Source organism: Pleurodeles waltl, chromosome 3_1, assembly GCF_031143425.1.
Source record: "Pleurodeles waltl isolate 20211129_DDA chromosome 3_1, aPleWal1.hap1.20221129, whole genome shotgun sequence".
In the NCBI taxonomy this organism is placed as follows: Eukaryota; Metazoa; Chordata; class Amphibia; order Caudata; family Salamandridae; genus Pleurodeles; species Pleurodeles waltl.
In genome coordinates, this window is record NC_090440.1 from 1753610371 (window position 1) to 1753634052 (window position 23682).

The following is a 23682-nucleotide window of genomic DNA, read 5'->3' on the forward strand; positions in this document are numbered from 1 at the left end:
ATTTTTGGCTTGATCCCAAAAAAGATTGGGACGCAGATGCCTCTTTTGGTCAGAGCCGAATGCATTTTGGTCTATGTTTCAAAACTGAACCGGAAGGTGGACCATGCAAATGTATTTTTTGGCCCCTACTATGGCCTGAGGGCAGTGGAAGGCCAACAATCAATTTAGAAGTATTTTAAAAAGTCTTTGTTTGGGGCGATAGTGCTGGTGTACTCACGTACTGAGGCACTGGAATGGACTGACTCTCGACGTCCAAATCTTGGCCCAACTCAGAGTCGCGACCAAAGAAGGCTGTCTGGTGTCCGATTTCTTCTTGCGCATGCTCTTCTCCAAAGATACCAGGAGTGTTGTCTGTTGCTTTCAACGCCATTCCTAGCGGGTGTGCTCTTCGGTCCCATACGGTCTTCTTTAATCGAAAAGACTTACAGCCATCGCAGGTCTCATATTTGTGCTCTGGGGGCAGACACGAATTACACACCAAGTGTTGATCTGTGTTGGCAAACTTGTAGTGACACCCAAGACCGAACTGAAAAAGAGTATGTTCTATTAGCCCATCATTCTCCGACTATCGTTGTCAAAGTAAGCTCAAAAAGGGCATGGACGCCCCTGAGGGTGTTAAATTGACGCGGATGATAACATTTGGATCGACTATTGAAAGTATACAGTATGCAATCAAAAAATATACCAACACTGATAGAAAGGTGGAAATAAAGTTCAGAAGATACTGAACCGAGATTCACATGAGCAAGAGGAAAAACGTCCGAACCCGACGGCAGAAAGAAAACAATCTAACAAAGGACTCGATGCCCATGCACACAATAACAGAGAGGAGGTGTCACACGATCTTGTGACTCAAAAATATTCTTTGAAGAAAAACAATTGTAGCACACCGAGCCCAACACTAGATGGCGGACTTAAGCAAAGCATGTGTATCTACAGCTACACAGGCCATCGAACATACAATTACAATAACAATATGGAGGAAACCAACTTTTTACATTCAAAACCACAGTGCAGAAATTAGAAAATGAAACCATTCAAGATAAACGAACCAGGACAACAGAGAAAATTAACATAGTCTTAATTTATTTCCATTTACAACATCCCCCTTCTTTTTTCTACAGATGAGAACATCTCATGCTTAAATTCCAAGGTCGGAATCAATGAGAGGGTTAATGTACATGCAGGTCATTCACAATGATTTATCTATACAGAGAACACTGGAAAGCTGCAAATTGTTGGCAGCCTTAGATCTAGTCTCGGGTTCAGTTAATTCCACACAAGTGACTCGAAAGTATCCCTGCAGTCCTAGGCAAAGAAAGGATTGGGGAGTTGTGGAATCTTAAGAGTTGTCAGAGGTAATTCATGGGTAGTGAGAAAGCGTCATATTGCAGCAATGACACAGAATTTATGTTGGCTTATTATATGCCTCTTCCAGTGAGTAGTCCAGAAACATATTTCAAGAGCTCTGGCTTATTACCCTCTCCACAAACGACACCTTTTCAAAGCTGAAAGGAGACAGAACGCTAGACAGGACGCTTGAAGCATAAGCCAGAATGTCGACTCACCTATCTAGATTGTACTGTGGAAGGTCAAAGGAGAGAGTGTGTGTGAGAGAATGTGTGTGTGTGATGGGCAGTGTACACCAGCGGCTAACTGGTCATTTTCTTTTAGTAGACAGAAAATGTAGCTTACATCTACTAAATAGTAATGAGGTTTTATGGGACCAAAACAACCTGGTTTTTTTCACTTCAGCTGCCCTGGAAAAAATACAGACGACTGCATGCATGCAAGGCAAACTCTACTCAGCCTATGTGGGTAGCATATGCAGGCCCAGTTTAATTATATCAGCAACTGTATTGCTACTTAAGGGTTTGTTTCCTATACGTAAGTCTTGGAATTTTTGGCCATCCCTTGAAACTAGTATAAGAGGGAGAACATGACATAAAGGTAGGCTATATTTTCATACACTCTATCTTGATTCTAATTCCATCACATGCATAGTAACCGTACGCCTCTTAGCTGTCCAGTTTGCATCCTGCTTAAGTTTCCTCAGTTTTCTTGGAAACAGATGTGATGGGCAGTCGCAAGACATATATACCACCCAGAGAAGTGCTTTATGATGTTGTTGCAAGTAACAGTGATTAGTGAATTTGCTGCACTGCTCTCTCATGTGACTCCTAAGGGGAGACAAGATCAATGAAAAGAAGCAGCTGGAATAAAAGTCAATGGGCAAAGCTGAAGACCATCTGGTTTCACTATAATTTCAGGTCTACAGAGTGCTAGTTATATTCCAGAGTTATCATGTAGATACTATTTGGGGTCTCAGACCCCTACCCAAGTATTAATATCTGTCCTGGTGCAGATTTGTAACAATAATTGGTTAGACAGGAGAGTTGGAATCTCTCAGCACTGACATTAGACCGTACTGCACCAAAACAGAAAGCAAGCTCACTGTGAAATGGTTACGATCACAAACACAATTTTGAGAGTGTGACACTCCAAGCAGCAAAATAAAAAAGCACCAAAAATATTAAGATTCTGATAAGTGTTTCAACAAGTAAAAATATAGTATGTGTACTTTAGGTCTTTAAACATATACGGGCTTAAGATTACTGCCAGCGAACTTGTCAACTGAATCAAAGACATTTAAGAGTAAGGTTCTTCTCAATTAGGGGTTGTCACGTGTTACAAAAGATGCATGGTTCATGCAATCCCACTAAGGACCTCCATGACAAAAGCTCTTCCGAGAATGAGACTTGATCCTGTACATGGTTCTTGCTCACTTGTAGAGTTGCACCTTTGCTGTTTTTGGTGAAGTACATGGAAATACTGATAAGAACTGAGAGTTCAAAAGTATTTCTTTTCATGTTTTTATGTATTTACACATGGAAATACTGCAATTAAGTAAAGGCCACCCCATGCAGTACGTACTAATGTTCATGGCAATCTAACCCCTCGGAACATATCCATACACAAAAAAGCAGATCAATACCTTTATCAATCTTGAGTCTGCATGCAAGTGCAGATATTGTCAGGTGTTTTGGAGTTCATCCATGTTATTGCGTAGGTGCGGTAAAATTCCCTTACGACAATTCTGCAACGGCAGACAAAACATTTCTAAACATTGTTGGACGCTCCAGGTTGATGGTGATCATGTTCTCAGGAGGACAGCTCAGTTTGTTTGAAAAGTATTGCCAGGCAGTTGAATGTGGGAGTGAGGCAACCACGAAGCAACAGCTCTTCGAGATGTATGAAATGGATCATGGCGAAGTTCAGTTTCTTGTTTACTGAGGTTTCGTGGTATTTCTGCTGAGCCATCATCTTCTGCAAGATATCTTCCATGGAAGTCCTGTGCACGCAGAACTAGATGGCTGGACCTTTCTGATAAACCTAAATTACCCTGAATGTTGCAACTCTCACGTAACAAAGGGAACACACCCATTTCTCAGTAACCTTGTATTTGATGGTCACCTATCCTCAAAAAATAAAACTACGGCTAATTTATAAAATGTTTTTCTTTTAATGTTGTCCCTCCTTTTGAATAGTAACCATGAAACTGATTTTGCATTATTACCCAAATCAACGCTGCTGTCTTTATGGTCGCCAGATGTGTCACAAAAATCAACTACAGTACAGCTAAAATTATTTTTTACTGTGCAGTCGAGTCTAAAATTCTGCAACTAAAATACATTTCCAGTTTTTTTTTGTTTTTTTTTAAACAAATCGGACTTCACAATGTGTATGCTACAGAAAGGTTAAAAACGGGCACTTATAACAGAATAAAAAAGCATAATGATAAAAAACTATTCACAGGCTTAAAATACAGTATAGATTTGAGGACAGGGGGTGAGGGGGGCTGGTTTAGAAAAGACAGCTTTGGGAAGTAGAGAGGTCACAATCATACATGGGGTAACAGACAAGATTTCAGATCCTTTGCGGCTCTGCAGTCTACTCAGACAAACATGCTCCAAAGTTGCTATGAGCAAGCCAACCACAGATCAAAACTTGATTTTTTAAAGAAATGACATATGCGAAAACGTTTGCTAAAAAAACATAGCGTAAAACTCAAATTACATAAATCATCTAATTTATGGATTTAGAAAACAAGATAAAAGGGAAAATACAAGTAATCATTTGTAAACAGTCGTATTGTCTGTCAATTTGAAAGGCCTCTGGCCTAGGGCCAGCCACCTCCTGCACTAGAAGGTGCTGCAGAGAATGTCACACATTAGGAACAGGAGTTTCCAATTTCCCGCTGGAGGCTTACTGGTGACGTGGTTCAATCGTAATGCTGCATGACGTTTAATTATCTAGCACAATACATTTTGAATGTAGAATATACATCGGAAAAAGACAACTGCAAGTTGGTCTCAAAACAACATGAAAAGAAAACAAAAGAAAATCACAAAAAACAACAATATCACTATTAATAGTTCAAGAAGTGGGCATATCTTAAGTTTCTTGAGTTAGACTTCTTGGCAATTTTCAATTGACAGGTGCGTGGCGAGCAGGTGGAGTTGATGACATCCATTTGGCTGTGGTAAAAGTGGATGCTGGGCACAAGGAGGAAAATGATGCACCTAGCTAGATTTAAGTATGATAGAACCTCCCATTAATGGAACTAACTGTTATTTAGTCAATTTAAAACTCCATGTAAGTGGGGATGAAGGCGTCCGGCTGCTCCCTTGAGGTGGAATTCTCATAAGCCAAGCCTGCACACACACGTACAACTTTCCGAAGTTACGGACAGCAATCCAATACGTTAGATGGAGAAGGAGAACTGGTCTTGCTCGCTCGGTTTCTTCACCCAGGCACCCAGGCCTGCTTTCAGGAATGCTTTGAACACACACTCTTTGGCTGTCTGATATTCTTTCGCTGACTGCTTAGAATCATAGTACAGATTGGGTTTGCAGAGTCGAGATCTAAGGTTCGCAGGAAGCTGTACAAATTAGAAAAAGGACAAGTTATAATTATCATCAGTTCGCTTTCATGATAGAAGAAACATTTTTTACCATGAAAACGAAAACTAATCATCTCACAAATAGGCTAATGCTCCATCTACAGTATCAGCAAATCATTTTGCAGCTAAGTAAAGTAAGCATTGGCAAAGCCAATGGGCCTGGCGTTGGTTGAGGCGCTATCAGGTTTGACAGTGTTCGTTTCATTTTCTTTTTGCTATAGTTATTACAACTTTACTGCTACAAGATGGTCATCACACTTGGAAGGAGTGCATTGACTATCTTGATAAAGTATGGCAAAAGCATTCCAAGATGGCCGTCCATGTGTACACGCATATGCGCCCAGCTTAAAATGTTTTTTTTTGGTTACACTGAAAGATGAGTGCGTATGCATGCATGGAATCTCGGAATGCATTCTGTTAGTCAATCCTGGCGGGCCCACTCAGCCTTTTATCCTCCTGAAGCTGATAAAATAGGTAGTAATAAGTTAGAAAACATTAAATATCGTATATTCAGCCCCAAGTAATAAACATATGTTAAAAACATGTTACATTAAAACACTGACACAATGTAAGGTATGGTTTAGCCACTGTTTTTATATAGTTTTTCAAATACCTCCAACAAACCCAGTAGGTCTGCCTTTAAAGTGTTAACACATGTAAATAGCTTTTGTGCAGGTTTAGGTTTGCATATTTTAGCACATTCAATCAATCAATCATTTTTAAAGCGTGCTACTCACCCGTAGGGTCTAAAGGCACTGTGGATAGGTCTCAAGATTCACTCAAAGGGCCAGGTCTTAAGGTCCTTCCTGAATTGAGGTAGCAATGGTGGCTGCCTGAAGTGAAGAGGCAAGGTGTCCCAACATTTTGCCGCAAGGTTGGTGAAAGATCTCCCTCCAGCCGTGGACTTCGTTCTGTGGGGTACAGTGACGAAAGACTGCTGGGAGGAGTGGAGAGGTCTGGCAGGGGAGTAAAAGGTGATGTGGTGGTTGAGGTAGCTAGGTCTAAGGTTGTGGAGGGTGTACGAAGAGCTTGAAGTTGATCCTCTTCCCGACGGGGAGCCAATGGAGATCGATCAGGTGTCCTGTGATGTATTCTTGGCGGTGGATGTTCAGAATGAGTCTGGCAGAGGCGTTCTGGATTTGTTGTAGCCTGCCCAGGTTCTTCTTGGTGGTTCCAGCATAGAGGGCATTGCTGTAGTCAATCCTGCTTGCGATCAGGGCATGTGTCACGGTCTTGCAACAGTCGCTTAGGATCCATCTGAAAATCGTTCGGAGTGGGAGGGTTTGGACACAGGTGGAGGCGATGGAGTTGACCTGTCTTGTCATGGTGAGCGCTGAGTGTCGAGGACGACGCTGCGGTTGGGTGTATTGGGGGAGGGGAGTGGGGTGGCTGCCAAGTATGGAGGGCCACCAGGAGTCATTTCAGACAGAGGAGGAGGGTCCCAGAATGAGGATCTCAGTCTCGTCGGAGTTTAGCTTAAGGCAGCTCTCTTCATCCAGGCGGCAACTGCTTCCATCCCATCTTGGAAGTTCTTCTTGGCCTTGGCCGTTGTAGGGTTTTCAGTCAGGGAGATGATCAGCAGGGTTTAATCGGAGTAGGAGACGATGTTCAATCCATAGTTTCTGACGACTGGGGTGAGCGCGCCATGTAGATGTTGAACAGTGTGGGACTCAACGAGGATCCTTGCCATACTCCCCCGCTGACCTCTGTAGGTTCTGAAAGGTGTGGTGGGAGTCTGACTCTCTGCGTTCTGTCAGGAAGGAGTGCATCCACAAAAAGAGGCTTGCTGCGTGGAGTCTGGCGCATATGGTGCGGTGGGATACTGTTTCGAAGGCGGCCAACAGGTCCAGTAGGATGAGGGCTGCTGTTTGGCTGCAGTCGAGGAGAGGGCGAATGTCATCTGTGACGGCGAGCAGGGTGCTGTAGTTAGTTCTGAATCCTAATTGTGAGATGTCCAGAATGTTGTTGTCCTCGATGTGTTGGCAGAGCTGAACGTTGATTGCTTTTTCGGCGACCTTGACTTGGGAAGGCAGAGGCGAGATTGTGCGTTAATTCTTGAGATACATGGGGCCGGCCGTGGATTTCTTCAAGAGCGGGTGAATCTCGGCGTGCTTCCAGTCCTCGGGGAAAGTGGCAGACTCTAGGGAGCAGTTGATGGTCTTGCAGAGCTCAGGTGCGATTGCGGCACCGGCTTTGCTGAAGATGTAGTGGGGGCAAGGATCAGTGGTGGCTCTGGAGTGGATGCAGCTCATGATGGAATGAGCCTCATCTGTTGTGAGGCGGGTCCAGGCATGCAGGAACTGTGGGGGTTCAGAGATCCGAATTGAGGCGTTGCTGGTGAGTTTTGGAGAGTTTTTGGAGAGTCTTGGGGTCCGAAGCTGTCGTAGATATCCTTGATTTTCTGATGGAAGAAGGCAGCTAGTCTGTCGCACAGGTCCTGGGATGGAGGGATGCTAATGGCCTCAGCTTGTGGTTTGGCGAAATCCTTGATGACAGTGAAAAGTTTAACCAGTTAGCTTCCTTGGTGGTGTGTTTCCCTGTGGTCGCTCGGAGTGGAGCTAGGGTCTTGGCGCAATCAGCGATCCATTGGTGGAGGTTGCGTGCTGAGGTGTTGGCATCTGCCGTATCGAGGGGTGGTGAGTTGCTGAGGGTGTTGACGAGTTGCTTCTCTATGGTCTGGTTCCATTTCCTGTGGAAGGGCAGGCGGTGTTGAGGTGAGCTGTAGGTGTGGTGATGGAGAAATGGATGTAGTGGTGGATGCACATTAAAATTATACTTACTATCTTTGCTAGTGCTATTTTATATACAAAAAAAGAGACAATGAGAAAGCTACACTGTGTCAGCAATTTAACATATTATGTATTTATAAAGGGTAGTTTCACAGCCCTGAATAACATTTTCTGTTATCCAACCCAATAGCACTTATTTTATCAGTCTCAGAAGGATAAAAGGCGGAGGGGGTACAGGTGATGTTTGAACGTATCATGATGTCAAACAAAGATTCCTGGAATCAATACATTTGTGTCATGAGCCACCAGACCCAGGCTTCAGTGAGTTTCCCTATGCCACCCTGCATCGAGTGGTGGAATGAAATGGTAGAAGTAACTTAATTAATTGAAGCTAACAGAACGCAAAAGCCATACTGCATCTTACTAAAATGCTTTATAATGTGATCTAATTAAATGCTAAATCAGGAAACGCCGCAGTCAAAAAAGAAAAAAATACGCACAGATAATGTACAGTACTTTTTCATAAATTAAACCACTGGCAGTTTATTTTCCAATTAAATGTCATTGTAATATAAACAAGGATTTGCATTCTAAAGAAGTTTGAAGCCTTGATGCACTTCCAGAGGGACTCTTGAAACCACACATTGTTTCTGTGCGTTTCCCCCTTTCACATCAACATGTTGCTTTGGAATGTAAACAATGAGTGGACACTGATCTGAAAATAACAAAACCAAAATACTTTGTGATGTTAACAAGTCTATACATTGCAAACAAGTATCCGGCCTTACAACTGTTTTAAAGGATGGCATGTGCTGTGTGATAATGGCACCCTCCTCAGTAAATTAACTGTGCCTTGTTAATGTATCACAGGTGTTTCCAAGCGCCTCTGTAATAAGAGCTACTTACGTTCAATGAAATTCATCCTGAGCTGCTAACATTAGTGTCGTACTAGAATTCATACATAAAAGGGAGTGCTAAAGTAGTCTAAATAAGTTTTCTGAGTCCAGTAACACTAGAACATTTCTTGTAAGTCTCATTGTATAAAAATACAGTCTTTCTTAAAAATCCATTGAAGCGTGAGCCCTAATATTGAGTTTCAATCCAAAATGGTTTCTTTAATCCTTTAATGATCATTCATCATTGGCACAGCCAACGCGTTTTGTAAACTACACGGGACTTCATCAGGGTATTTTATTCTTTTTTTTTTTTTTTTTTTACGGTTTCTCTGATGATTCTTCTTCTTCTATAGCATGTCAAACAACGCTCATGTTTCCTTTTCCGCAGTGGGACCTGTATATATTGCAAAGAAGGACACAATATCTCTTCTTCGCGGAGCCTCCCTGTGTCACCTTGATGAAGTCCAGTTTCCATGTTGTAATGTTGTACAGCTGCGTATATGCTGTGCAACATGGTTGAAAGTAAAAAAATAAAAATAAAAAATAAAGCAGCCAGTGTTGACTTCATCCTAGCACTTTTTTCCTACTTTTAACCATGCTAACAGCAGCTGTGGTACTGTAGAGCAAGCCAATATATCCAATGTAAGTGAGACTTATTGGCTTTGTCAATGCTTGCTTTTAATTAGGATCTGGATCCACAAATCCTCGTGCACCCAAAAAAAAAAAAAACGTTTTTAGGCTATTTCTTGCCCATGAGGTGCCACTCAAGGACCAATCCATCCGTCCTATGGGTTCAGGATACCTCTAACCTGACCCCTTATATCTTATTTTATGTTTATTTCTCCCCCTCCACACCGAGCCGATAGACAAAATGGCAGCTGCAGCTTTCCTTTCAGGTTGTGGCCAGCCAAACATGGCATTGCTGGTGGCGCGCGCATCTGGATTCGTATCCCTAGATATACATAAATCTTTTTTCTTTAATTACTTCAAAACTACTGAACAGATTTACACCAAATTACAATCAACACTCTTTCTGGCTCAAGATCTAGCTTTCTGACCAATTTGGTATAATTCTGTTTAGCCGTTCAGCCCGTAGTCGCGTCTTAAATCCCTATGGGAAATTGCACAGGGAAAATGCATTTTGAGACCCCTACTGTTTCTCAGCCCCCACCTGAAGCATCACCTCAAAACTTTCCAGACAGCAGCTGAAGTGAGTGGCAACCTAGTTTTGAAAATTATGTGAAGATCTGTCAAATATATATATCTCTCTCTGATACAACACTACAACCAAAACAGCTGAACTGAATTACATCAAGTTTGGCAGAAAGCTAGACCTGATTCCAGAAAAGATGCTTTTGTGATTTAGTGTAAATCTGTTCATTAGTGTTTGAGAAATCACGCTTCAAAATGTATAGATATATCCAGCAGGGTAGTACTACCACAGTAGTACAGATGGAGCTGAAGTGGCATAAAGTGAAGTTGCGTGTCGTACTGTACACTATGATACAGTGGAGGGGATTGCGGTACACTGGAGTAGAGTGGCATAGAGTCAAGTGCCTTGTCAGAGTCCAGTGGGGTGCCAAAGAGTACAATGGACTTTCCTAGAGCAGTGTGTCATACAGTGTAGCGTTGTACAGTGTTGTGTTGTTGATTGGAGTGTGGTTGACTAGAGTGTTGACGAGTAGAGTATCGTAGACTGTCAGAGTGGAGCAGAGTGTTGTAAAGTGTCAGTGAGTACAGTGTTGTAGAGGACAGTGGAGGAGATTATCGTAGAGTGGTATGCTATGTTATATAGTGGAGTGGTGCGTCATAAAAAAAGAGGAGTGCTGTGGAGTGTATAATGGTGGCATACAGCTGATGGGCACAGAGTGGCGGAAAGTGTCAGAGTGGCATAGGGTGTTGTACAGTGGAGATGTATACAGTGGAGTAGAGTGCAAGGTAGTGGAGAGGCGTAGAGCAGAGTATGGTAAAGCAGCGTAGAGTGTGATAATGTGTAGCAGAGTGGAGTAGACTGGAGTGGGTTTGCATAGAGTGGGGTAAAAGTGTCAGAGAGGAGAGGTGTGTCTGAGAATAATGGAATGGAGTGGCGTAGCATACAGTTGAGTAAAGTGTAATACATTGCAGTACTGTGTTGTACAGTAGAGTGGGATACAGCAGTACAGTTTTACAGAGTGGAGTGACATACAGTAGAGTACAGTGTCAGAGGGTGGTCCAGTGGACTTGCATACAGTGTTGTAGAGCTGAATGTCAGAGTGGGGTGGAGTGGCATACAGTGAAGTAGTGTGTCAGAATGCAGTGGACTAAAGCGTACAGTGGCATACAAAGAGTTGCATACAGTGTCGTGTAGAGGAGTAAAGTATCGCAGAACAGCATAGACTGGGGTACAGTGACATGCAGTGTAACAGAGTATTGTACATTGGAGTGTAGGGGTATAGAGCTGAGTAAAGTGCCACACTGCGGCATACAGTGTGGTAGAATCTTGTAGAATGAAGCTGCATAGAGTAGAAGTGAGGAGTGGTGTGTCATTCAGTGGAGTGGCAGAGTGTAGTGGTGTAGAGTTAAATAGTGTAAAGTGATGTAGTGTACTGCAAAGTGGCAAACAGTGCAGTAGCGTAGAGTTGAGTGAACTGTAAAATAGGAGTGGCATCTTGTACTGTACAGGGGAGTGCTGTGTCACGTGTTGGAAAGTGTCATACAGGAGAATAGTATTGTACAATAGAGTGTACAGGCACAGAGTGGAGTAGAAAGATGGGCAGTCGAGTGCACGGGGATAGAGTGGAGTAGAGTGTCTTAGAGTGGAAGAGTAATAGATTTTTGTAGAGTGGGGTTATACAGAGTGGAGTAGAGTGTTTTATGGTGGAGCGGAGTGGTGAACAGTGGAGTGGTTTAGAGTGAAGTAGCATATAGTGGGGTAACATACAGTGTAGTGTTGTAGAGTGGAGTGGCACGGAGTGGAGTACAATGGAGTGGTGGAGAGTGTAGTAACGTAGAGTAGCATACAGTGCAGTGCCAGAGTGAAACAGCGTACACTAGAGTGTCATGGAGTGGCATACAGTAGAGTTAGGTAGAGTGGCGTAGTGTGGAATAGTTTACAGTAGAGTAGCGCAGACTGGAGTGGGGTATAGTTGAACAGCATACAGTGGAGTGACGCAGAATGGAGTAGCTTACAGTGGAGTGGCACACAGTGGAATAGCGTAGAGTGGAGTGACATACAATGAAATAGTGAAGACTGAAGTGGCATACAGTGGAATAACGTATAGTGGAGTGCCATACAGTTGAGTGGCAGAGTGGGGTATAGTGGAATTGCATACCATGGAGTGGTGGAGAGTGGACTGGCGTATGATGGAGTGGGGTATAGTAGAAGCATACAATGGAGTAGCGTATAGTGGAGTGACGTAGACTGAAGTGGCGTATAGAGTAGTGGGGTACAGTGGAGTAGCGTACAGTGGAGTGGAGTAGACTGAAGTGGCGTATAGAGTAGTGGGGTACAATGGAGTAGCATACAGTGGAGAGGAGTGGTGGAGAAGACTTGCATACAGTGGAGTAGGGTAGAGTGTAACAGTATACAGTGGAGTGTTATCCAATGGAATACCATAGAATGGAGTGGCATTGAGTGGCACTCACTAGAGTGGTGTGGAGTAGCGGGTAGTGGCACATAGTGAAATAGCATACACTGGAGTGTCAGAGTGGAGTGGCATACAGGTTAAAATGGAGTTGCATAGAGTGGAATAGGGTATCGTGGAGTAACACAGACTGGGGTGACGAACAAAAGGAGTGGGGTATAGTAGAATAGCATAGAGTTGAGTGGCATTCAATGGAGTAGCATAGAATGGAGTGGAGGAGAGTTCAATGGAGTAAGAATGGAGTAGCTTACAGTGGAGTGGCATACTGTGTAGTGGTGTAGACTGGCATACAGTGGAGTAGGGTAGAGTGTAATAGCATACAGCAGAGTGGTGTCGAATGGAGTGGCATAGAGTTAAGTAGCATACAGTGGAACAGAGTGGAGTTGTGCACAGCGGTATGGTGTAGAGTGGAACAGCATACAGCATATTGTAGACTTGTGCACAGTGGAAAAGTGTAGAGTGGAGTAGAATGGAATAGGGTATAATGGTGTGACACACAGTAGGCTACTGTAGCATGGATTGGTGTAGTGAATTTATTAAACTGTTTAGTATGTTTTTAAACATATTTTTAAGTAAATGTATGGAGCACAGCACTTGTACCTAGCAAGTACTGTTTTTTAATGAAATGTACTTTGTAAAGTATTTTTTAAGTAGTTCTGCGGTACTCCATATATTTTTTAAAATGTTTATTTACAATTGTTTACATATTTAATTGTGTAAACTGTACTACACCTTATATATGAACTATAGTGTATTACATTAGTTTTTCAATTTTTAGGTTGAGCATAGAGGCGCATGTGCTGCTTTTCCAACGTGTTGGTATGTATCTGGGTTTTTAACCACGCCCATCACCCATTCATGGGCTTGCCCTTCAAAAATCCTTTATTTTCGTTTGTAAACGTTTACGTTTGTCCCTCCTTGGGGCGGTTTAGTTACCGCCTTGGACATCGCCCCTGTTACATGGCTAATTGCACTTTTGCTGATACGTTTGACTGCAACACAACTTCTTTTTCCTTTTGTGTGCTACTTCACGCTGATGCCGTGGCGCTTTGAATCGCTCCCTTATGTGAAACTGTATTACTTAAAATGTTTAATTTATGTGGCAAGAAAAGTACAGTTAGGAGTTTACAATGCTAACAGCTCTAACTCAAGCAAATGCAAGACCCACTGCATTGCAAATGCTCGTTTAAATTGTAAGTACCACAGCACCATCGAAGAAGTACAGCAGTACTCTAATTTTGTTTTTTATTAAGATACAGAAATCTATAAGTATTTTTTCCTAACTGTTAGACTTTTCATCCTTGGCGTGGTCTCCCTTAACTTTTTTTGCCTCTGTTCCCCAGGTTGTTGATGTGTGCTGGACTCTGATTTTGCTGTTTTTGTTACTCTGGGCACTTTACCACTGCTAACCAGTGCTAAAGTGCAAGTGCTCCTGTTTAAATTGTATGTAAGTGGTTCATCCATGATTGGCATATTTGAATTACTAGTAAGTCCCTAGTAATGTGCACTAGAGGTGCCAGGGCCTGTAAATCAAATGCTACTAGTGGGCCTGCAGCACTGGTTGTGCCACCCACATAAGTAGCTCTGTAATCATGTCTCAGACCTGCCCCTGCAGTGTCTGTATGTGTATTTTTACACTGTAAATTCGACTTGGCAAGTGTACCCACGTGCCAGGCCTAAACCTTCCCTTTCCTTACATGTAAGGCACCCCTAAGGTAGGCCCTAGGTAGCCCCAAGGGCAGGGTGCAGTGTATGGATAAGGTAGGACATATAGTAATGTGGTTTATATGTCCTGACAGTGAAATACTGCCAATTTCGTTTTCACTGTTGCAAGGTCTGTCTCTCTCTCATAGGATAATATGGGGGCTACCTTTAAATATGATTAAAGTGTAGATTCCCCTAGAGAGTAGATGGACATGTGGAGTTTGGGATCCCTGAACTCACAATTTAAAAATACATCTTTTAGTAAAGTTGATTTTAAGATTGTGCGTTTGGAAATGCCACTTTTAGAAAGTGAGCATTTTCTTGCTTAAACCATTCTGTGACTCTGCCTGGTTTGTGGATTCCCTGTCTGGGTCAGTTTGACAGTTGGGTTGTTTTTCACCTCACACCAGACAGTGACACAAAGGGAGCTGGGGTGTGATCTGCATTTCCTGATTAGCCATCTCTGCTAGGAGGGAGGGGTGGAGTGGTCACTCTCATCTGAAAGGACTGTGCCTGCCTCTGACAATGCTGTCTCCAGCCCCCTGGTGTGTGTCTGAGGCCTTGCCTGGGCAAGGCAGGATTTCACAAGAAGGTGTGAGTCCCCTTTGAAGAAAGGTGACTTCAAAGACTAAAATGGGTATAAGAAGGGCACCCAAACTTACAAACTTTAGAAACACTTCTGGAATCAAGAGGAACCTCTGCCTGGAGAAGAGCTGATCGCTGAGGAACAAGTGCTGCCCTGCCTGTGACTGTGCTTTGTGGAGCTTTCCTGCAGTGCTGCTTCTGCCAGAGTAAGAGGGCAAAGACTGGACTTTGTGTGCCTTCCATCTTGAAGAAGAAATCTCCAAGGGCTTGATGTAGAGCTTGCCTCCTGTTATTGAAGTCTCAGGGATAGCAAAGACTTCTTCCTGCCAGCACCTGGAGTCTCTGGAGAGACCCCTACTCTGCTCTGTGGTGCCCTTCCAGTTCCTGGGACCCTGAAAGGAGAGGCTGGCAGCCTAAGGACAAAAATACACGCACCGAGCGCCGTGCGGAGAAAAGATCGACGCGAATCCGATCGCGGCTGAGAAAACGACGCGACGCCGGCTCCGCAGCTGAGAAACGACGCCGCAGGAAACGCGACCGGAGAATCGACGCCCGGAGCAGGAGAAACGACGCGCAGCATCGCTGACGAAGGCTGAGAGATCGCAACCAGCGCCGCGGGACTTTCGGACCGTCGCGTGGCTGGCTTTTTCGACGCGCCTCGCCGTGCCGAGCTGTTTTCGACGCATATAACCGTGCAGGGTTACTTTCGACGCACATCGCCCGTGCGGGGTTATTTTTGACGCAAACCAGGTACATTTTCACGCTAGCAGCGCTAGTGTGGTGTTACAACTACCTAAAGACTCTTTTTATTTTAAACCCTTAAAAAATCATAACTTGACTTGTGTATGTTGGATTTTTGTCGTTTTGGTCTTGTTTTGTCTAGATAAATATTTCCTATTTTTCTAAACTGGTGTTGTGTCATTTTGTAGTGTTTTCATTAAGTTACTGTGTGTGTTGGTACAAATACTTTACGCCCAGCACTCTGAGGTTAAGCCTACTGCTCTGCCAAGCTACCAAGGGGGTAAGCAGGGGTTAGCTGAGGGTGATTCTCTTTTATCCTAACTAGAGTGAGGGTCCTTGCTTGAACAGGGGGTAACCTGACTGTCAACCAAAGACCCCATTTCTAACATTGGTGGCAGCGGTGGGATTTGGACTTGTATTTGTACTTGACATACAGTAATTAAGTGTACACTACTGTTTTGATCTCAGACCACTACGTGACCACATACTACTAGTCTTGTGATTTTTGTTTTTTTACTTGGACTGTTTTTCTCTGCATTCAGTTTCTTTTTTTTCGCTGATCCCGTGATTGACTTTGCTGAAACTTCATTTGAGAACTTGCTTTTCTGTTTTTGGAACTGTGCATATTTTTTTAACCTCTCATCATGTCTCAGTCTGGAGATGCCCTAGCTGAAGCTGCTTTTGACTTGGAGAAATTGGAGAGCTACAAAGTGGCTCAGTTGAAGCAGTTTTGTAGTAATGTTGGCTGTCCCATTAAGAGCTCATCCAAGAAGGATGAGCTGCAAAAGGCGCTGAGGGCCTGGGTGACAGCCAAAGCAGCTGAGGGGCACACAGATGAGGAGCCAGAGGGGGAAGAGGAGTTGCAAGTCACTCACACTGATGTAGTGGGTGGGCCTGCTATGTCTCAGGGGAGAATCTCCAGGGCAGGTAGCAGTGTGTCCTCCAAGAGTCTGACACCTGGAGAGTTACAGGACAGACAGGCAGAGAGGGAGTACCAGTTGGAGCTGAGAAAGCTCAGTCTTGAGGAAAGAAAGAGCGAGGTCACCTATCTGGTAGACTTGCAATCCCCCAGGAACCCCTTGAGGGTCCTACATGTCAACCGCCTCAAACCACACTTTGAGCGAACTGAGCTATCCATGCTCCTAGCGACAGATGACGGGGTGGAGGAAGAGAGTGAGCCTCTTCCTGACCTCCTGTCTGCAGGAGAGAAAGATGGGTCTGTGGAGGGAGTGATCCTCTCCCCCTCCCTGACTGAGGAACAGCAGAGGGACTGTCGCCACGTGCTGGGACAGTTCGCCTCACTGTTTTCCCTGATCCCAGGAGTCACACACCTGTGCACACATGATGTGGACACTGGGGACAGTACACCTGTTAAACATAAGGTTTACAGGGTGACTGACAGGGTGAGGGCTTGCATTAAGGAGGAAGTCTCCAAAATGTTAACCCTAAGGGTTATTGAGCACTCCAGCAGTCCTTGGGCCAGCCCAGTGGTCTTGGTCCCAAAGGCTACTGCTCCTGGTGCCACTCCAGAACTTAGGTTCTGTGTGGACTACCGGGGTCTCAATGCGGTCAGCAAGACTGACGCACACCCCATCCCCCGAGCTGATGAGCTCATTGATCGGTTAGGAGCTGCCAAGTACCTCAGTACGTTTGATTTAACATCTGGGTACTGGCAGATTGCCTTAACTGAAGGGGCAAAGGAGAGGTCAGCATTCTCTACCCCCGATGGGCACTTCCACTTCAATGTGATGCCCTTTGGGATGAAGAATGCCCCTGCCACCTTTCAGAGGTTGGTCAACCAGGTGTTGGCAGGACTGGATGAGTTCAGTGCCGCCTACCTGGATGACATTGCTGTGTTTAGTTCCACATGGGAGGAACACCTGCAACACCTCTGGAGAGTGTTAGAGGCCCTGAAGGCTGCCATGTGCACAGCACCTGTGCTGAAGGCACCTGACTACTCCACGGAGTTTGTTGTACAGACAGACGCCTCAGAGCATGGTATTGGAGCAGTACTCTCACAGCTGAATGAAGAGGGCCTAGATCAACCCGTAGCCTTCATTAGCAGGAGGTTACTACCCAGGGAACGTAGGTGGAGTGCCATAGAACGTGAAGCGTTTGCTGTGGTCTGGGCACTGAAGAAGCTAAGACCCTACTTGTTTGGGACTCACTTCCGAGTTCAGACCGACCACAGACCCCTCAGATGGTTAATGCAGATGAGGGGTGAGAACCCAAAACTGTTGAGGTGGTCCATTTCCCTACAGGGGATGGACTTTACGGTGGAACATCGACCCGGTACAGAGCACGCCAATGCTGATGGTCTGTCCAGGTTCTTCCGCCTTAGTGATGAGAACTCCCATGAGGTTGGGTAGTTGCTCCCCACTTTTAGCTGGGGGGGACACGTGTTAGACTTTTCATCCTTGGCGTGGTCTCCCTTAACTTTTTTTGCCTCTGTTCCCCAGGTTGTTGATGTGTGCTGGACTCTGATTTTGCTGTTTTTGTTACTCTGGGCACTTTACCACTGCTAACCAGTGCTAAAGTGCAAGTGCTCCTGTTTAAATTGTATGTAAGTGGTTCATCCATGATTGGCATATTTGAATTACTAGTAAGTCCCTAGTAATGTACACTAGAGGTGCCAGGGCCTGTAAATCAAATGCTACTAGTGGGCCTGCAGCACTGGTTGTGCCACCCACATAAGTAGCTCTGTAATCATGTCTCAGACCTGCCCCTGCAGTGTCTGTATGTGTATTTTTACACTGTAAATTCGACTTGGCAAGTGTACCCACGTGCCAGGCCTAAACCTTCCCTTTCCTTACATGTAAGGCACCCCTAAGGTAGGCCCTAGGTAGCCCCAAGGGCAGGGTGCAGTGTATGGATAAGGTAGGACATATAGTAATGTGGTTTATATGTCCTGACAGTGAAATACTGCCAATTTCGTTTTCACTGTTGCAAGGTCTGTCTCTCTCTCATAGGATAATATGGGGGCTACCTTTAAATATGATTAAAGTGTAGATTCCCCTAGAGAGTAGATGGACATGTGGAGTTTGGGATCCCTGAACTCACAATTTAAAAATACATCTTTTAGTAAAGTTGATTTTAAGATTGTGCGTTTGGAAATGCCACTTTTAGAAAGTGAGCATTTTCTTGCTTAAACCATTCTGTGACTCTGCCTGGTTTGTGGATTCCCTGTCTGGGTCAGTTTGACAGTTGGGTTGTTTTTCACCTCACACCAGACAGTGACACAAAGGGAGCTGGGGTGTGATCTGCATTTCCTGATTAGCCATCTCTGCTAGGAGGGAGGGGTGGAGTGGTCACTCTCATCTGAAAGGACTGTGCCTGCCTCTGACAATGCTGTCTCCAGCCCCCTGGTGTGTGTCTGAGGCCTTGCCTGGGCAAGGCAGGATTTCACAAGAAGGTGTGAGTCCCCTTTGAAGAAAGGTGACTTCAAAGACTAAAATGGGTATAAGAAGGGCACCCAAACTTACAAACTTTAGAAACACTTCTGGAATCAAGAGGAACCTCTGCCTGGAGAAGAGCTGATCGCTGAGGAACAAGTGCTGCCCTGCCTGTGACTGTGCTTTGTGGAGCTTTCCTGCAGTGCTGCTTCTGCCAGAGTAAGAGGGCAAAGACTGGACTTTGTGTGCCTTCCATCTTGAAGAAGAAATCTCCAAGGGCTTGATGTAGAGCTTGCCTCCTGTTATTGAAGTCTCAGGGATAGCAAAGACTTCTTCCTGCCAGCACCTGGAGTCTCTGGAGAGACCCCTACTCTGCTCTGTGGTGCCCTTCCAGTTCCTGGGACCCTGAAAGGAGAGGCTGGCAGCCTAAGGACAAAAATACACGCACCGAGCGCCGTGCGGAGAAAAGATCGACGCGAATCCGATCGCGGCTGAGAAAACGACGCGACGCCGGCTCCGCAGCTGAGAAACGACGCCGCAGGAAACGCGACCGGAGAATCGACGCCCGGAGCAGGAGAAACGACGCGCAGCATCGCTGACGAAGGCTGAGAGATCGCAACCAGCGCCGCGGGACTTTCGGACCGTCGCGTGGCTGGCTTTTTCGACGCGCCTCGCCGTGCCGAGCTGTTTTCGACGCATATAACCGTGCAGGGTTACTTTCGACGCACATCGCCCGTGCGGGGTTATTTTTGACGCAAACCAGGTACATTTTCACGCTAGCAGCGCTAGTGTGGTGTTACAACTACCTAAAGACTCTTTTTATTTTAAACCCTTAAAAAATCATAACTTGACTTGTGTATGTTGGATTTTTGTCGTTTTGGTCTTGTTTTGTCTAGATAAATATTTCCTATTTTTCTAAACTGGTGTTGTGTCATTTTGTAGTGTTTTCATTAAGTTACTGTGTGTGTTGGTACAAATACTTTACGCCCAGCACTCTGAGGTTAAGCCTACTGCTCTGCCAAGCTACCAAGGGGGTAAGCAGGGGTTAGCTGAGGGTGATTCTCTTTTATCCTAACTAGAGTGAGGGTCCTTGCTTGAACAGGGGGTAACCTGACTGTCAACCAAAGACCCCATTTCTAACACTAACTATTACTACTTAAGTGGTTATACGTATAAAAAACATATAAAACCTAATACGTAACTAGATGTAAGCTCTAACCCACAACAGAGGCAAAATGTCATCAAAACAACATAGCTGCCTTTAATTGTTGTAAAGGCAATCATTAGTCAATCACAAATTGACTTGTCATAGCAATGTACTGCAGTAGTTTTGTGAAATTCCACGTAACTACTGCAGGCATGGATATCTGAGTTTTTATGCTTTTTAACTTACAAAATACTTACCCTTATCCATTATTTATAATACCCAAAAGGATTATCAGCACACCATAGCCGATAATGCTGCCAGATTTCTTGCCCCCCGTTGTTCTTTGCACTCCCTTAACAAATCACTGTAAATCTTCGCATTCTCTGCCATTCTAGAAAAAGCAATAGGTTTGCAAAGTTTTGTCAAAATGGCGCAAAGTTATTAACTATCAAAAATTCAGCAGAATTCCCATCTCTGGCAACCCGGGGGGCAGTGGGGTGAGTGTGTATGTATGTATGTATATATACATATATATATATATATATACATACATATATATCTGTAATAGTACCCGTGTAGTTAGGTTAGAGTTTATACTGAGATGGCATTTTTTTGTTTTCCACTTTGGTTTTGGCATGGCAGACTTCATGCAGATTCATCAAGCAGGCGCCAAAAAATTTAAAAAGAAACAGCATGTCAAAAAAGTGACATTTCCTACTTTCATTTCCTTTGGGCATCCATAAGAAAATGTTGAATGGAATCACACCAAACTTGTCACAAAGGTAGAACTTTGGTCAAAGAAGTTGCCTTCACTTAGTTTGGAGTAAATCTGTTCAGTATTTTGAGAAGTCAGGGCCTGGTTTAGAGTTTGGCAGATGGGGTACTACATCACAAACAAAGCAGATATATACTGTCTGTCATATTACAAGTGCATTATTTCCCATGACACTTGTAGCATGGTGGATGGGATGCAAGTCATGTTTGTTACAGAGTATCCGATACGGCAAACTCTAAATTGTGTCCCTATCATTTGAAAAAAAAAATCTGGATGGGCTTTGAAGGGATAAATAAGAGATATTTAGATATTTAATTCATCCAGATTAGTGAACACGGGATCAAGGACCTCTGCAGATGAAATCTTAAAAAAATATTAAAATCTAATTGAGCAAAGGAGCTTTTTGCCCCCATCATCGGCACCAGGTCGGCAAACTCAAGGTGGGTTCTGCAAACGCATTGTTACAGCTGTCATTGCAGGTGAAGGGGACCAGGGGTATGGCAAGTCAAAGTTTGTTCATTTCTGTGCACAGGAAAAAAAGATGTATTTTAACTTTTGAGGGAAATTTGCCCTGTGCCAACTGCACTGACTTACACCAAACTGGACATGGAACTAAAACTTTACTCAAAAAGCGTGCTTTTCTTGGGTTGATCTAAATTTGTTCGGTAGTTGAGAGTTGAGCATTAAAAAAAAAAAAAATTGCTTGGTGGGCTTGAAAGGGTTAACACTTTGTACATCTTGTTAGATGAAAAGCAATTTGTTGATTTGCTTATAGTTTTGACAATACTGAACATGTATGAATTTTGGCAGCAATCTACTATGTTGAAATTACTCTTGGCTTTGTTAAATTTATAGAGACTCAATGGATGACAGTTAATCAGTGGGCAAAAAGCGAGCTCACGTGCTAAATAAGTTTGGCACTGTGCGATGAGGCTATATAAAATTTGTCGAAAGCTTTAAAACACTAATTTTCATAGGTGACTAAAAAGCATGGTCTGTCCTGTGACCAAGGGCTCCACTGATGCCAACAGGGTTTGGGACAGGGTATTAAGTGGACATAGGGGAAGCAAAGTATGAACATGATGACAACAAGTTGTGGAGTTATTTTGTTGGATTCATTCTACACTACCATCTAAATTAAGACAATAGTGTCTAAAGGAGCCATAGCTTAGACAATACTATGTTACAGTACTATGACCATGCGTTGACAGGAAATTGCTTTGTTTTCTTTGTTAATAACATTGACTTGGTTTGACAAATCTTCACAAAACTTTCTTCAAAACAATTTCAGTGGAGGACAAGGAAAAAGGAGGAGGGGAAGTGGAGGGAGGGTAGTGTGTCAAGATGCATTTTCAAAATGCAATTTCCCATAAGGACTTTAGACAATGCTACAGCAAAAACAACTAAACAGAATTAGACAAAATTTGGAGCGCTAAACCTTTACCCAGAAAGTGTGCTTTTTGTGATTTGCCATAAATCATTTCAGTCAATTTAGAGAAATTAAAATTAAAAATGTTTATATGTGTAGCGAAGGGGTACTATTGCGGGAGTACCAAGGTTCTAAACAGCAAATGAAACTATGACTGATCGATCCACATGACTGAGACTGGTACTACAGAACCAATGGTTGTGACTGGCTGGCCACAACATGGAGAGAAATGTTGCAGCCCCCATTTCTGGAAAATAAAATAACCCCCTGGCTGTTCTGGGAGTCTTGGGGGGTTGGGGGAAGAGGTTGCCCTGAAGGACACTACCCAGGGTAACGTGAACATTTTTTTACACTGCTGCAGACTCGAGGTACTACTGACAGAGTACATATGTACTAAACGGCAAATGAGGCATTGATTGTCTTGACCTGCAGGACTGGGACCGGATCCAAGGGTCTGAGGCCAGATCTACTGAACTGAGGCAGTGATTGGCTGACAGCAACATGAAGAGGAATATTGTGGCACCTATTTTAGAACTTAGTCACCACGTCCTGAAAATATAAACACAAAACAACATAAGGGGGTAGGTCTGGGGTACCCTGACCCTTGGGGGGGGGGGGGGGGGGGGGGGGGGGAAGGGGAATGGGGAGTGTAGGCATGGGGGTGATTGATGGGTGCATGAGGGAACGAAAAAAAAAAAAACAGTGCAGAAATTCACAGGAGTACAGCAAAATTACCGCAGGGCAAAAATAAGCTGGGTGTGTGTGCGTGGATTGCTGTATGACTGTGGTAGGTTTGCCACCCACGTGGGGGCTCTGTGCATGGTGTGGGACAGACCCTCCACCCCCCAAGCAGGGGTTTTGGCACTCCCTTCCCCATGATGCCATGCGTGGCGCAGAGTAGGGCTACTTAGGAATGGTAATAAAATAATATTTTACATTTAAAACCCTGAAAATTCATGAAAAATCTAAGGTTAAGGCATTACAGTAAAGTGAAAATATCAGTTAAACATAACCTCTAAAAACCACTGTAATTCACCAGTTACAGGTAACTCAAGGAACTATAACGAGCCCTAGCCATCCACTACTTACAATTCTATAACCTCACTGACATCACTGATGACATCTGAAATTATATCATTGAAGACAACAGATGATGGAAGACCAGGGACTGATGTTGATGCTGTGATCTGCATTATGTGTCGGCTTCCTGCTTCCACCAACTAACATCCTACTAACAGGGAGCCCGCAATGACTAAGAACTGGAGCAAACCGCGCCACCTTGGACAACCCACGTGTTGACCCTGGCCTCTAGGGTAAATCAAGTGCAAAGCAACTTCCATTTACTGCATTATTGAATGTACTATCTTCGGTTGCCTAAGCAGTATCCAAGAAAACTGAGTTGCAGACGGACTGTGAACACAGTAAGCTTCACCTTTCAATCTGGCTCATGCTACTCTCAGTACTATGTGTGATAATGTTTGAGAATCATGCTCAATATCTCCCATGACATACACATTCTCTCGCATATTTCTTGAAAGAGTATCTCCTCCTGTGAACCCCTTTCTTTCTGAATCAGACTCCTTGAAGGCCTTCATAAGCATCTATTGAGGTCAAGGAACATAAGACATTTCTATTACAGAAATGTTGATGACAAAGACATAAAATAAAAGGGACAATACGCCCTCCATGACTACAAGC

The 23682-nt window shown here is 44.0% G+C and overlaps 1 protein-coding gene across 4 annotated transcripts in view; it reads right to left on the minus strand.

The window, feature by feature from the left end:
- Positions 1–1065: 1065 nt before the first annotated feature.
- The window catches only part of ADARB1 (adenosine deaminase RNA specific B1), a 770933-nt gene continuing 748316 nt past the window's right edge, over positions 1066–23682 (minus strand). For all 4 annotated transcript variants that reach the window (XM_069225700.1, XM_069225699.1, XM_069225701.1 and 1 more), the window contains one exon: positions 1066–4942. In XM_069225700.1, the coding sequence (XP_069081801.1) occupies positions 4766–4942 (177 nt within the window). In that variant the 3' untranslated portion in view covers positions 1066–4765. The remainder of the gene's footprint in view (positions 4943–23682) is intronic.